This window comes from Natator depressus, chromosome 5 (assembly GCF_965152275.1).
Source record: "Natator depressus isolate rNatDep1 chromosome 5, rNatDep2.hap1, whole genome shotgun sequence".
Lineage (NCBI taxonomy): Eukaryota > Metazoa > Chordata > Testudines > Cheloniidae > Natator > Natator depressus.
The window spans coordinates 128,845,547-128,861,739 of NC_134238.1; the positions used below are offsets into that span (position 1 = coordinate 128,845,547).

The 16,193-nt window shown below is 46.8% G+C and overlaps 1 protein-coding gene across 13 annotated transcripts in view; it reads right to left on the reverse strand.

Moving 5' to 3' along the window:
- Positions 1-7,161: 7,161 nt before the first annotated feature.
- Positions 7,162-16,193, reverse strand: part of NRG1 (neuregulin 1) — a 747,298-nt gene continuing 738,266 nt past the window's right edge. For 12 of the 13 annotated variants that reach the window (XM_074953635.1, XM_074953643.1, XM_074953647.1 and 9 more), the window contains one exon: positions 7,162-12,230. In XM_074953635.1, the coding sequence (XP_074809736.1) occupies positions 11,579-12,230 (652 nt within the window). In that variant the 3' untranslated portion in view covers positions 7,162-11,578. The remainder of the gene's footprint in view (positions 12,231-16,193) is intronic. The other variant, XM_074953644.1, reaches the window with a different exon arrangement.

Sequence of the window (16,193 nt, forward strand, 5' to 3'; positions counted from 1 at the left end):
CTGGTGCAGACGACTCCCCTACTCCACACTGGCTGGCATGTTGTCGTAGCTGGATGGGGGAAGAGTCAAGCAGCAACCCATTCCCTGCTCACCTGGGTGGGAAGAGGAGCAGGGGGCTCAATTTGTAGCCACATCATTCCTTACTGCTATTTAGCGTGCATTGCACATGAGATCTATGTACCTGTGTACTTTCTGTATTGCTGAAACCTGAGCCCTCTTACTGGCAGATGTGGGGGCTAGAGGCATTCCATACGTGTTGGCAGTGCCAAATCCTGAGCATAAAGTGGTTTGACCTAATGTGAAATGTCTTCGTCTCGCAGAGATCTGGCCTTCCGTCTGGTGCTCGTTATAATCAATGGCGGTGTTGCATGGTCTTTGGCCACATCATCAGGATGGAAAACACCCCGACACACACTGCTCTCATATGCTCCATCAACATCCTGCCCCCCAACCTGGCGTCCCCTGTAGGGCCGCTCCAGAGATTTGTGGATTGGCAGGATTGACCCAGACCTAGGAATTTTGCTACATGACGCCTGGTGCGACTCCATCAACCGTGGTCACTCTGGCTGGCGCAACGGCCCTCTGTCAACTGGGCATGTTAGACGCTTGCACACCAGGAAACCAGTACGTCCAACAGTCTGCAGCAAAAGCAATCCCTAGGGTAGTCAGCATTCCTCCGAGATACTCTTTTTTGCACGTTCCATAACTTGGTTCCAAATCAGTAAAGATTTAATTAGCAATTAACAGTCAGTGTATTACCTGCGATCTGATCAATGCTCAGCCACAGAACGACTTTTTGTCACAGCTTCTGTTACTATCAGAAGACCTGTCTTTGCTCAGGGAAGTTCTTTCAGTGTTTTCCTCTGATTTCCCCATGCAGCCCTCTCTATACAAGGAAGTCCCTTGCTATCCATAAAGGGAGTTATCTGGGTGCGGGGAGGGACACCCGTTTGCCATTAACGTTAAAGGTTTCACTTAAAAACAAAGCCAGAGAAGAGGCAAAGCTGCCACCCCACAGCCTAGCAGCTTGGATGGAAAGCGTTAGGGTGACCCTGCGGAAGTAAATGGACGTTTTATGGGGGGGCCAGGATTTTACCCTCAGGGTAAATGAGGATTGGCTTCAAATTCCCTTCGCACCACGCTGTCAGTGTAAAAGGGCCGTAATGTGGGCCTTTATACTCACTTCACAGCCCTTTTACACTGTGAGCGTGGTGAAAGGAAGCCTCATGTAAATGAGATTCTGACCCTGTGTCATAATGCATAAGCACAGCAGGACAGTGCTAATGATGCACGAGCAATTCTGGCATCGCCTAACTTTAACGTGCTTGACTTTGCAACCTCAATAATGTTCTTTTGATGCAGTTTTGCTGTGTGAACCAGATTAGCTAGAGATAACATTATACTGGGCTTTTGGGCTGAGTGCTGGCTGAAAGAGGCTTGGAACTATGAGCAAAGAAACTCTCCCCTGTTGTTTGAGTCCTGTTGGGATCCAGGAAAACGGGACTTTGTACCTTATGGATAAATAAATAAGATTGCATCAGTGAACTACCTGATTCCATTAGGAGGCGAAAATGATGATACGAAACAACCTGATAACCCCCCACCAAAAACTGGCCAACAGCTCAGGTGAAAAGGGGATAACATTATTCGCTTGTGAGTGAAAGCTATGGTTAAGGCTGCAACATGGCTCCAGTGCTTAAGTTGTTTGTTTTTTCATTTGTTCATTGCTTTTCACCCATCTGGATGATATTTTTCCATACTTGGTTTCGAGCCAAAAAGTGTTTTTATTTTTAAAGTTAGAGCAAAATCCCACCTCCCATGATTTAGGCAGATTAAGATGGAACAAACATGCATTTTTCTGTTTTGTTTTTTTAAAAAACAACTTTTTTGAGAGAGAGAGAGAGCGAGAGAGAGGCCTCCGCCCAAAACAGCCGAAGTTTGAAACATGAAACTTGGCCTCTGACTGATTCCTCAGTCAGGCAAGGAGCCTGCGGGCTTTGTTTGTTTTTAAAAACATTTGCAAATCACAAACATAGCAGAAAATGTTAAGTCAGAAGGTGTGTGCCTGGGTTACCTGCCAGCCCATAGACCAGAGCAAGGTACCGGCAGAGCTCCTGGGATAAAAGGCAAGAAATCTGCCCCCCAAGTCTTGGCAAGGCAGCAGGCCTCCCACACCACATTCAGGGGTACTCCTAGAGGCAGAGCCATTGCTCTTATCCTCAAATCCTTGCAGCACAGCGAGGCAAAGGATGCAAGGCTACCCCCTGCTGCATGGAGGCACTGAATTCCATCCCCAAACTGGTGCTCCTCGCAATGGGCGGGGTCTCGTTACCCTCCGAGGCAGGTCAGGAGCGATGCACCATGCCGGCACAGCGGTGTGCGCTTAAACTCAACAATACGGATTCAGCAGTTGAGCAACAGATGACCCCCCACCCCAGCCTGGACCCCTCAGACCCACTGAGCCTCATTGTCCTCAGCCCTAGTGTTATTCTCATCGGGATGGGTAATGGGGGGCACTCACCTCTCGTGAGTGCCCCCTTGACCGAGTCATGTGCCTGCACACTCTCTCTCTCTCCAGTTGTCTCTGGAGAGGGCGCCCTGGGGCACTGCTCGATCCCAGAGCTGGGACAGTGTCTTCACCCTCTTGGGGCTTCCTGGCTACAGCTCTCCAGCTGGGCCACTATAGTTCAGTTCCCTCTTTGGGGTGCCTGAATGTCCAGGCTACAGTCCCCCAGTCGCTAATAGGGGGTGAGGGGGACCCAGGCCTGCCCACTACTCTAGGTCTCAGCCCAGGGACCCTGTAGAGAGCAGCCGACTGCAGTGTCCCTTTAACTATGTCACATGGCTTCTCTAATTCCCTGGGTCACTTCCCTGCAGCGTTTTCACCCTTAGCTCAGGGCCTTGTCCTAATGGAGTCCCATCAACCTCACTCATGGCTGTCCCTGGCTTCTGGCAGCTCTGCCCTATCTGGGGTTCCATCGCTTCATCTGCCAGCCACACTCCTACAGCTCCAACAAGGAACCAAACTCCCTCTGGCCCTGCAGCTCGTCTTATACTAGGCTGCTTGGCCCTGATTGGCTGCGTCCCACACAGCCACTCCAGGCAGCTTGGCGGCCCCTCTCCACTGCCCTTTTTGGGGCAGAATGTGGCAGAGCCTCCAGCAGGGGGCCTCAGAGGGTCTGGTATACCCCGTCACAGGATCACGCACCCTGTTCCCAAGTGCTTGGGCTTTGGAGTACACTGGTGTACTGCAAGGACCTTGGTAGCTGGGCATGGCTGAGTGGGGGCTTTGCTCCCAAGACTCAGCTGCGGCCTGTCCTCCCTGACTAGGGAGCAGGTTTCCAGTTCTGTCATAGATGATTGGCCCTGGCCATGACGCAGAGCTGCACTGAGGCCCCTGTGATGTGTTCCCCATTAGGGGGACGTGTGCGAATGGTACAGCGGAGGAAAAGAACACAGGGCACTGAAAATAACTGCCCCAGTGGGAAATGAAGTAAATGATTTGCAAAATAATCCATTCATGCTCCATTCAGGTCCCACCATGTCAATGTCAGCGAAGGAACCTAGAGCAGGAGCCATGCTGCATATTGAGGACTCGTTAACGCCTCTCCAGGCATGGTGTTGAACTATTGCGGGAAGGAGACATACTAACTTAGCACCAGTGGGGTCATGTAGGAGGGATGATTACAGCTTTAAACAGTCGCTCCTCCCAAGGCAAGTATCCCTGCCTAGGCCTCACTCATAAACACCTTCCTTGAGGACTGGATCAAGCCTACATCTATTCCCCTTGCAGATATAGTGGGACACGGCGCTCCCAGGGCCCTAAACTCTACTGCACCTCCAGTGGGGAGCTGTCTCCTAGCCCACTGTAGGAGATGTTTTCTAGTGTTGTCCACCTTGTTCAATGTATAACTCAGCGTGACTGTGTCAGACGAACACAGCCAAGTTCAGCACACATGCTGCCTGGCCCAAGGGGATGTGGGCACACGAACCTTGGCATTTCCTGTGGGCGGCCCTTGCACCGGTGTCTAGGGGGTTGCACGAAGTTGCTGTGCCCTGGCTCAAGTGCCTGCCACAGCAGCAGTCTGTGCTCCCAGCACTCTGCAAGCAGGGGGCTGCTCACTCAATCTAAAGTATGTAGTGGGCTCCCCTCTCTGCAGCAGCTGATTGCCTCATGGTTTTAATGTATTAATCCTTGCAACACCTGCTGCTATTATCCCCATTGCACTGCTTGGAAAGGAGGCGCAGAGAGGCTAAGTGACATTCTCAAGGTCAAACGGGCACTCTGTGGCAGAGCTGAGAACTGAGGCTGGGTCTCCTAAGTCCTAGGCTTGTGCCCTGACCACTGGACCATCCTTCCTCCTTGTTACCCCGTAGGACTCCAAAAAGGGGGTGGACTGATGAGAGAGAGAGGCATGCTTCTCCCTCCCCCTCAACACTCACCCAACAAAGCAACCTTATCCATCCCAGACAAGTAGCCCCAGGAGAGATTGTTCCTGCCTGGGGGTGCCTCTCCCATGCTGCTGCTGGAGCAGTTACTCCACGCTGCTCAAAGGGTGTGACTTCCAGGGGAGCTGTTCAGCTTTACTGGGCAGCCTCCACAGTGCACAGGCACGTACAGATCTTCTTATTCTATGTTCCATTCTATGCATCCGATGAAGTGGGCTGTAGCCCCCGAAAGCTTATCCTCAAATAAATTTGTTAGGCTCTAAGGGGCCACAAGTCCTCCTGTTCTTTTTAGGCACAGCCCTTGTGCGTGTTACATCGTGGAGGTGTGCCAGCTAGCAGCTCCAGTGTGATGGTGGTGCTGGGCTTGTCTCTTTGACAGGATTTGGGGTGTGAGGAATGGCCCGTTCAGATTTGGTTTGTATATGAATCCTCTCCAAGTCAACATGTTGATGGACCAGAAGAGTGATATGAAAAAATATGGATCTCAGCTCATTCCTGTGAAGCACGGATGTGTCTGCAATGTGCTGGGAAAGGCAGTGTGGTATTATAAAGTAGCTGAGCAGACCGGTTTTGGCAGTTTTGCCTCTGTTTGCCATCAGACTTTGGCCAAATTCGAGTCAGGCACAGACGAATTCCCATAACTCTCTAAAACTCTCCACTTCTTGTTACCCATCATGAGCAAATTGTGCAGCCCTCACCCTCTCTCCCGGCAGTGCACTCTGGCCAGGAATACGGCAAACAGGCCTGCCGATGCTTCCCAGGATGCGCTGCAAAGGGCTACCAGGGAGCAGTGTCTTTAAAATAGCAATTCTGCCCAGAGAGCTACAGAAGGGTGATAGGCCAAAGGAGACCTTGGAAAATAAATTCTCCAAAGGCAAAGAGAATTCACAGTGCCATAGACCTATTGGGGTTCTACTACTGTCTCTCCTCCCACATGCGTTCAATTGACCGTGAGTGGCAGGAAAGAGTTTGGCAGCAAATCAGGTAAGCCCGATAAAAGCCAATAATACCGACAATGGTACTCCTGTGGCAAACACATGGGTCCAGCAGAATACCAGGCTGTCTAACCACCTGGGTGAGACTTGGGCCTGATTCTCCTTTGCACACTTCCCCTTTACTCTGTTAATGAGGTGTAAAAGGGCCTGGGTGGAAATGGGACTGGGGCCCAAGGAGTTCACAAAAGCAGGCAGAAGAGCCTGTTGACAGAGTGCTCACAGGAATCGCCATTTCTGGGCCTGCTTCCCCCAAGTGGAAATGAGGGCAGCCCGTACGGCTTGGCATGCGCCGAGACGCAAGGCTCAGCCAGGAGCCGGCTGGGCATTTTAAACCTTCTTCTTCTGCGCTCGCTCAGCTGCACCTGAGACAAAGCAAATTAGGTCCGGGAGTCCCCCGCCCAAGCCCAGACGTTGCGGCCCTGTGGAACTCCACTTGCAGTAAGCCCTTTCCCCTGCTGCAAACCACACAGGCAGGCGCCCCTCCTCCTTTGCTCTGAAGGTCTTTCTGTCCATCTGCTGCCTCACCCACTGGAGACTTACAGAGACTAGAACTCAACCATGTCGAGCTGTGAAAGGAGCAAGCCTGAGCGCTCGGCCCAAGCCCCACTTCTGGGGTGATCCCCAGTGTCAAAAGAACTCAGCTCTCACTTAGAAGAACAATGGGATGTTAAAACACCATGTGGTTAATTATTAACCAATCTAAGCTATTAACCAATCAGGAGGCTGTTACTATGTTATTAACCAATTGTAGTTAATAAAATAAAAATACTTGGTCAGTCATTTTGCTGGGAGAATTATATATATATAAATGAAATATATATATATAAATGAAATAATGAATTTACACTCCTGTGGCTCCTTTGGGGAATGTGGATCGTTAATTTGGCTCCTGACCCACTAAGGTCTGAGTATCACTGCTCTCTAGAGTCCTGATCCGTGCTGGGGCTCTTAGGTGCTACAACAATACGTAAAACAACAAACAAAAATCAGGTCTTTAGAAAATCCAGCCCCGACTGTGAGCACTTTTAAACCTTGGCTTGAATGCTCCAGCTGACAGCAACACAGCCACAAAGAAACAAAGTAGAGAAGGAGCCCAACACAAAAATTGGGACACTTTCCTTGGAAGAAAGATTGACAAAACTGGACCAGGAATTGCTATTAAACGAGCAACGTATTGATGCGGGAGTGTCTTAAATTTCATATCCAAAAATCTTTCCGTCTATATTATTTTGCTGCTCCACTCCAATGCACCTGTTCATCTTTCAGTTGAGCCATTAAGGACACGTGAGACATGACACTGGAGAATTTCTTTCTTTCTTTTTTACTTTCTTTTAAAATCATTATTGAAGCCTGGTCTATGCCAAACTGCTCAGCAGCAATTAGACCTGCAATCTCTAGGGACAAAGGAGTCAGAGGACTGGATGGCAAACTCGACTCCAGAAATTAGGACACGAGAGAAAAATCAGGCAAAAATGACAACGTAACTCACCAAAACAAATATTGGTGCTAGACAACTTTGTAACTGTAGTGTAGTATCTGGACTAGGGAGCCAGACAGGGGAGGTCTAATGGACTGAAGGAGTCTGCTGAGCAACTGTGCCAGTACTACACAGTAGCAGTTTATTCCAGCACCTCTTTTACTGAAACTGAACAATAAAACCTTAAATAAATCAACAATTGCTTATTGCTTCAAAATTGGGATAATAAATTCTTTAGTTTATCAGTACCTTATGGCCTTCCAGGGTGCATTCTTTGAACAGTTTCATTACAGATACAATCCTCTCTTCTCAACAATAAATTATTTTTTTTTAAAGGAAAAGAGAAACAAGAGGATACATGACAATTTTAAAGCAAAAGGAAAACAAAACCTATTTTTGACATATATCTTAAAATAATATGAAGCCAACTCTCTCTGTGTTAAATGCCTAAGTATAAATAATAAAGGACATTATGGTATTTACAGTGTTACACAAGGAATTGAGAGAGCATCATTGACACGTAACTCAGAAAGACAATAAATGATGGAGGAAAACATTCAAGTATGTACAAGATGTATTTACAACAGAATATATCATTAAAATAATGATATGTGGCCATTTTCTTTGTCTGCATTTCTCTGCAGCATTTCATAGGTGCTCTTCTCACTGGAAGTCAGTGTGGCTGATGGAATCTAGCCAGTATCGAAGACAGAGAACAGGCTTTGCTTATGTTTGCCAGTGGGCGACATGCCCTTTTAGCAGGTACAAGTTTGCTATTCTGAATGCACGAGTAATGGTTTGTAATCTGTACAAAGATATAGTCGCTGGATGAAAACAGGAGACGATGCTTCATTGTCATGAAACAAGAGCAAGGAAAGAAAGTTTTATTGTTTCCATGGCAAAGCAAAGCGAAATGATGGTCCTTTCACACCCAGGGAGAAATTTTGCCGGATGAGGTGGGAGATGGGGGAAAACACAAATGTGAGGATACAGGGCCAGATTCTCAGCTAGTGTAAATCAGCAGCTATGGTACTGCACTGATTTATACCAGCTGAGGATCAGGCCCCCACGTTTTACGCACCACTTGCCATTGTTCACCCCGACGGGATCCTCTAATCATGCAGAATTTCCCAAAATGCAAAACTGCTTAGTATAAATATGTCCTGCTGGGGTAAATGTCATGGTCATGGAACTCGGGGTCATTTTACAGCCACCGAGTCTTCATTCCCCCTCGGACTGCTGTTGCACTTACTGTGAGTTTTAGCAGAGGGACAGTGAGGCTGCCAGGGGGTTGCACATTGTTAAAGGGACCCCAATAGTACAAAGAGTGCAGCAAACGGCCCCAAGAGATGACTTGGCCTGTCACCAGAAAACATGTTTGCTCTAATGCTGAGAGTTGAGTTTCCTCCCCCACAGTCCTGCGAGGTGAGCAGCAGGTCCAGGGATTGCTCAGCACCTCTTGCAGGCTGAAGCCCATCTCCAGGAGGCAACAGGCTGCAACAGTGTCAGGGCTAGCCAGGTTACTGGTTCGTTAACCTCATCTCAGACTGTGCAGAGCTGGGTCCTACCATTCTCAGTGCATATTTCTAATACGGCTCATGCAAGGGGCCAAATTCTGCTATGTTACACTGGTGCAAAACCAGGGTAACTCTACTGACTTAACACAGGTTTGGTTTTTGCTGGGATTTCCAAAGGCGTCTAAGGGAGTTAGGCAGCCAACTCCCATTGACACTCATTGAGCACACGCATCTCTGAAAACCCCAGCTTAAAGCTCTCAGGGCTCATGCTCTGTTGTGCGTCACTCCGCCTGTACACTGGGGCAGCTCCTTTGGCTTGAGAGCTTGACAATGCAATCAGAAGAATATAACAGATTTCCCCAGGTGTCCCACATGCACAAGGCACGGACTTCCATTTTGTAGTGCTCTTCTGTAATCTTTGATAATACTTTCAGTGTTACAAGTAATTTACTCTGCTTTCATGTGATCAGCCCCCCCCCCCCGATTAATCTGTGAAAAGCCACAGAGGTCACCAAGACATGGCGTGATTCAGTGGATGGGGCACTGAATGCGGACCCAGGAGATTGGGGCTCTATTCCCAGTGGTGCAGCCTTGGGCAGGTCACTTTCCCTCTCGTTCCCCTCCCACCCTTTGGCCATCTAGTCTATTCAGTAAGCTCATTGGGGCAGGACTGGGTTGGATTTTCAAAAGCACCTAAGTGACTTGGGAGCACAAGTCCCATTGACAGTCAATAAGACTTTTGTTCCTAAACCACTTAGGCCTCTTTGAAAACCCCAGCCACTTCTTCTTACTATGTGTTTGTATAGTTCCTAGCAAAATGGGGCCATGGTCTCTGCTGAGACCACTAGCACTCCCACACTGCCAACAGTAATAATGACTAACATATGAAATGAGCGCACGGCATCCAGAATTTACACAGGGCCCTGGCTGTGTGTAGATGCAATACAAAGACAGTGGTTAAGCACAGTGAAAATACAGCAATGCATACAAAAGAAGAGGGAAAACTGGGAAGGAATATGAGTCTTGGTAACACATTAATTAAAAACTCTGCAGTCACCCATATGCTTTTTAAATGCGCAGCGATATGCAAGTACGACTGAGCCCACTGCCTGAGCTCTTTCACTGAAAATCACCTGCCCTTGCTTTCCCTTCCATCAGAAAGATTCTCCCTTTAATCTTGTCACCATTTCCCTGCTGTCCTAAGATCTCAGGCTGCTTGATCAGACGGCTAAGTACTCTCATCTCAAAGCAAAAGTGAAGCTGATGTTGTCTGCTTTGATAACACAGTACTGTAACTCCCCGCCTTCATCCAGAGTACTGAGCAGCTTCATTTACCACAATAGGCCAGATGCTGCTTTTAGACCCTGAATGAGCTGTCCAACCTGTTCAGCAAAGCACTTCAGCGTCTGCTTAACTTTACTCATGTCTTACTGATGTCAATGGGACTTGAGCAAATGCTAAAGATAAGCATGTGCTTAGAGGTTTGCTGAATTGCGACCTTAGTTCCACTGGTGTATATCTGGCATAATTGCCTTGATATATTCTGATTTACACCAGTGCAAGTGGGATCGGAATGTGGCCCCAAGAGTAAATCACGGCTGAAATTTTTGTTGTCCTGAAATGGCTCCTATTGAGGATCAGTAATGCTCACAGCACTGATGTTCTCCTATTCGTACTCCCAGAGGTCCATGCAGAACGCTTGCTATTTACATCAGTCCTGAGTCTGCATTGTGCCAGCTGAATGTAAAATCAAAATCAAATGAGAGGGGGTCACCCCACTAAACTGATCAGAATTCGGTGCAAAAGAGGCAATTTGCTTCTGTCTGAAAGGGTGCAATAACTCCAGTATCGATCCCACACTTGCCTATGACCAGTCAAAGATTCTAATGCACAAACACCCGTGCACATTGTGGGGCTAATCGGCGCAGCCTGTTTGTCTATAGAAATGGGCTTTTTCATAGAACTATTAAAAAAATCAGGTCACCAGATATGAACTCAGTGATTCTTCTGCTGTGCCTTTCCCACCAGGGCTCCGTTTAGCTATTCAGCAAATTGATTTGGCTGCACGTCCTTTCTATGTGGAAGGATGACTCTCACTCTAATAGCAGCTCCAGCGAGTCACAGAGTAGACATTGTTACAGGTTTGCTGTTGTTTTTTTCTCACTGTGTCCCCTTGGAGACAAAGACTCACTTGTCTATTAAAAATCAACATTAAAAATACAAGTAAAAATGGCTGCACTTTTATTAGTGGCTTTTTCCCCCAGCTAGTTCTTTTCCTTGTCTGGTTACAGACACCGGGTGTATTTTTCCCAGTAACTTAAGCGAATAGAAATCTTGTTCTTTTGTCAAGTCCTGGGTTCACAGCCTTTGCTACTCTGAGCCCATTTTCTAAGGGATAACTAGGACAATTAATATCTGGAAAAAATGTAATGACAGTTCCTAGTGAGTACAAGCTGATTTCTGATTAATAATATACTCAGTTTAAAATCACAGCATTACTCTCTTTCCAATATGTAACATTATTTAATGCAATTTTTGTTATCCTGCTGTCATTAACAGTAGCACGCTGTTTGATGTACTATTATTCCAGTGCCCAATGAAGCAAACCTGTTGGCTGGAAGAGAGCAGACACAACTCCTTTCAGATACGGAAAGCAAATAAAACCTCTTATAGAAGAAAACAGTATTGTTTTGTTGGTGGGTATGCCATTATAGGGTATTGTGATTGGGGGCGGGGATCTACTACAAGCAAACATAGGGACTTTTGCAATTCTTGCCAATCATACATCCAGTTACCATAATGCAATGCACAAAAAAGCCAGGAGAATTGAAGGTCGGAAGGTTCTGCAAAATACCGTGGAACAGCAATTACTGTAACAGTACAAAACTTGCTCTCAACATAACATAACATAAAGGCACCATTGATATCTTTCTCATTTTTGAAATACTGTAAAAAATTGCTACATATGGCACATAACACCTTTGTACATACATATATTTAATTTATAAAAGTTTTTTTCCCCCTCCTGTTTTCTATTAGTGGAATTTGCTAAAATAAAATAAATTGTTTAATTTAAAGGTGGAATACTTCATTATATAAAATAAAGTTTTACATGTGAATCTATGCATTTTGTTTATGTTTTATACAGCAATAGGGTCTTGATTAGCTATTACACTGGACAACCTTGCTTGTAATTCTTCCTGTGTGGAGAACCGGCTAGTTGGGTTAGTCCTGCTGTCAGCCAGTCGGTATGCAGTGGCTGGCTCTAGGCTGGTTGCCATGGGGTTCTGTATGCTCAGGAAAGGTGTATCCTCACCTATTCTTTCATCTTCTGTTTCACTCTCAGAGCTACTGCTCTCAGAGCTTGTGTCGGTGTCCACTTCTAATCTGTTGGAAATGTGGCCGTTGGGCTTTGTTCTTTTTGCCCTCCGGCTGTTGACTAGTTTCTTTGGGGGCTCCTGTGCTGGCTCATACTCCTGTGTGGTTTCATATTCCTCGTCCTCTACTATCCTCAGAGGACTAGGTGGCGGACTGTTGCTCTCATGGGCGGGATTGTGGTGGAAGGAGTTGAACTGCTGAATGTGATGGTCATACTTCTCCCGTAACCGAGGTGGCGTCACCAGGAGCAGAGGCCTCTCCTCTTCCATAAAGGGACTGACCGCCACAGAAGGGACAGATACAGTTAAGCTGGACACCGGTGGAGACATTTCTGAAAGGGGGGACTTTGGAGAACTTGGAGTGTGGAAATCAACAGGTGACATGCGAGCCGGTGTGGTCATAGCTGATACATACCTGAATAAGAACACATACAAAAAGGCCCCATAAAGGTGGAGAAGGAATAAACATAAGAGAAAACATAAGAAAGGCCACTTTTGAGGAACAAATCATTGCCATATTATCCATGTCCCACGTTTGTGATGTCACGTGAGATACCCTTGGGAATAAAGGAATTCATTTTCTAATGCATGCAATTGTCAAGATGTATTTTTGCATGCGCTTGTCTTGCACCTGCCCACTGGATGTTGCATGCATGCATGCGAGCAGTGGATCTGACATGTGCACGTAGCTGCGTGCAGGGATAATCCCGGCCGTAGGGCATGCATTCTGCTTTTCATTTAGGCCATCACTGAAAAATGCAGCAGTCTCTGTCAGAGCTCCCATAATCAATGCACCTGACAGACAGACATTCCCAATGTTATTAGCCACATGGTGTGTTAGCTTAGAATGCTTTTGTGCTTATGGGGAAAAGTGAGAGAGGAGATGAATTTGATGAAACCAGAGGTGCAAGGTTATTGGAAGAGCAGGGGAAGTATTTTCAGTTCTTTGGCGAGTCCAGCGACAGGAGTGAGGGAGCAGGAGATGAAAGAAACACAATGCAGTTGCAAGTAGTTTATAAAAACTATAGTGTTTGTTGTTCCAGGAAACATTTGCCCCATGTCTGGGACTTGAGGGAATGAGCAGGGAAAAAGAACTAAAATGAGCAGAGCTGAGGCTATCTGAAGCTTGAGCCTGCATACCTCTGGTAAAAACAGAGGGGCAGATTTTGCCACCTTTACTCATGTTGATTAAGTAGTTCTTTACTGTGACAGTAGTTCCATCAGAATTGGAACCAGAGTACTTAGGTGGACCCCTAATGTTAGAACATATCGGGCCTGAGTTTCCAAAATGAACTGGAATCTCCAACTTGTTCAGTGGAAGCATCTGGGTGCTGACGCCTGGAGAAACCATCCTGTCTTAGAGCACTGAGCTGGCTTTTAACTGCGTAAAATAGCGTTTTAAAATGGCAGCTGTTCCTTACGTGGAATATGATCCGTGTAAGGTCTTTTTTCAGGACACAGCTTCCCCCCGCTGCACACAATCTCCTTGCCAGTTCTGTGGGGGCATGAGGAGCCAGCCCCTTGACAGAATGACCCAGCAACAGCTTCAGAAATCAAAACACATAGCATTTCCTGTCCCCTGTGTGGAAACAAGAGCCGACACAAAGGACGGTTTGGCTCAGTGTTAATGGCCCCTCTAGAGAATGTACTCAGTGTCCCTTGGTATCCTTCTGGGGAAGGTTAGCAGTTGAAGGTGATTTTTATAAATGGAGCTAAGCTGCCAGGTAGGCAGCTGTCCCTTAAAACAAAAGTCCTACTAACGTTCAAACAAGAAAGACAAAGGGCCAGATCCTCTGTTGGTGTAAATCAGTGTCGTTCCCCTGCACTCAGGGAAGCCAGGCTAATTCACCCCAGCTGAGGATCTGGCTCAAAATGTCTGATCAAAGGCACAGTGCCCACCATGACATTTAACCTTGTTTGGTTTTGCCTGTTTTTCCTTTCCCTGAACTTCACCAGCTTGAATTTCAGTTGTATCCAAATTTAAGACATACCCTCGTCTTTACAAGTCACAGGCCTACTGCTGATAAGTGCATTTTATTTTTAATTGGTGAATAGTTATCTGAGTCTGAAATTGTCAAAATCAGTCTAAATCCAAAACTGTCATCCAAAGCATGACTCAGTTCTGCTTATTCCCCTTGATTAAACACAGCAGGTTAATTGGAAGGAGGGGAAATTGGGTTAGACTCTCAGCTGTAGTAAACGGGTATAGTTCCATGGATTTCAGTGGTGCTCTGCTGATTTACATCTGCCCTTTGTTTCTAGGGAAAAAACGACAGCTGTAACCGTTTGTGGCAATGAATCAAGTTGGCCACCATGAAACCAGAGAGGAACGAATAGGTGTGTGTGTCAAATAACAGAATTAAATCATTCCCTCTTTTTCCTTATATTCAGGAGCTCTCTGTTCTATTCAAATCTTTCTATAACTGGTGCTGAAGGGATAGAACCTTCCACCCAACAAGTGCTGCTGACAGGAAGTTTCACTTCATTTGGTTTAGTTAAACTGGTCCAACGTTGTGTATTGACGCACGGATAGAGATACACCTGGATGGCGTGTGATATGTTTGTGAATGGGATTATATGATGGAGTTTCCTGTCACAGGAGGGGACTGGTCTAGATGACCCAGGAGGTCCTTTCCAGCCCTATGTTATATGTTCCCATGACAATTATACGGGTTTAAAACTGGGTGTATCAGTTTAGCGTGTGCCTGTAAATTTACCGACATGAACTAAATGGATAGAATCCAGGTTTAAACCTATATAAGAGGATCCACACACAGAGATGCAGTGGTTTAACGAAATCAACACAAATCACTTTGAGTTGTGGAAAATGGCCAGTGCTACCGTGATGGGTCCCGCACTTTTTCTTGGTGTGGTGGATCAGGGCGCCACCCCTTGCCCCTATTCTTGGGTGTTGTGGGCTCCGCTAGTGCCTCGGTGGGAGAGAGAGGGGAGCGGGGAAGGGACCCACGTCCGCTCTCCTATCCTGGGTCCCAGCCCTTTCAGCTTTGTGGGCTGCTTTCCCTCTCTCCCCTTGGGTAGGGTTTCCCTCAGTCCTCTGTGCCAGAGGAGTCCCTCTGCTCTGCTTGGGCAGGGTTTCCCTTCCCCTGGACCTCTGGCTAATAGCAATACTCCTCCAAACTCTAATCAGCTCTTCTTCCTTCTCTCTGTCTGACTGAAGCAGGGTTTTTTTATTAGGTCTTGGGTGGGGCCTTAATTGGCTCCAGGTGCTCCAATTACCCTGTAGTAACCTTTCCGTAGTCCACAGGGAATAAGGCCTTGATCAGCCTAGGGTTTATATACCTCCCATCCACCACTCCTGCTGCTCTCTGGCCCTGCTGTATCACAGTGTGTAGACCAGGTCTTAGGTCAGCCACAGAGATGGTTTCTACAAGCTTCTCTGGTGTGAGATGCAGCAAATATGTTGACTGAATACTAGGTGGGTGCCCAGCAGGTGTAAACTGGTGTCGCTCCATGGACTTCAATGGAGCCAGGCCAACATGCATTAGCTGAGGAGCTGGTCCTCAACCTTCATTTAGCTTTTAAAGTAAAATTAAGATGTGACTCAGGTTTACCTTAGAGATCAGAGCGTGGAAGGAATATATTCTTGACTCATTAACTCCCTGCGCAGCAAAGTCTTAGAGGAGAAGGGAATCTTCATTTTTATTTTAACCGGTTCTTTTATGGTTCCAATTCAGCTTTAATTTAGAGTCTCTCTCTCTCTCCCCCACCCATCTCCCAGAAATAATTTGCCATTTATTTCCTGCAGGCTGAAGATAGATGAGGCCTAGTTTAACACCCAGGGTTCATGGTCACATCAGGCACAGGTTTGGGCCACTGCTGACTGGTGATTTATTGTAAAAATGCACCCTGTATTTCCCCCTGGAATGTTATTTGCAGGAAATGCAATGTTTGGAGATGTGGTGCCCTCTTTCTCCTCGTTAGAATGAAGCGATATATACCCAAAAAGCTTGCTAATGTGTCAAAATGCTGCCCAGGGTAACCTAGACACTCCAGAAGGGCAGTGCAAACAACATCCTCTCTTCTCACCCAGAAGATCAAATATGCTATACTTAATGATATATTTTATCTGCACGAACTTGGGAGTACAATCCATATGGCCCGTAGACGGTACAGAATACATTTGCTGCTATAGGCCCTAATCCAGTAAAGCACTTAAGCACATGTTTGATGGGGTGGCTGCCCCTCACTGGTATGTAAGGGGTTAAAGCCAACCTGGGGAGGCTGCACAGGAGGCAGCCAATAAGGAAAAGGCTTGTAGAGACAGCCAATCAGGAGAAACTTTACTGGAACAGCCAATGAGGGCTGGGCTGGCCCATATAAGAAGGGGCTGCTGAGCAGAGCAGAGGCAGTCACTCCC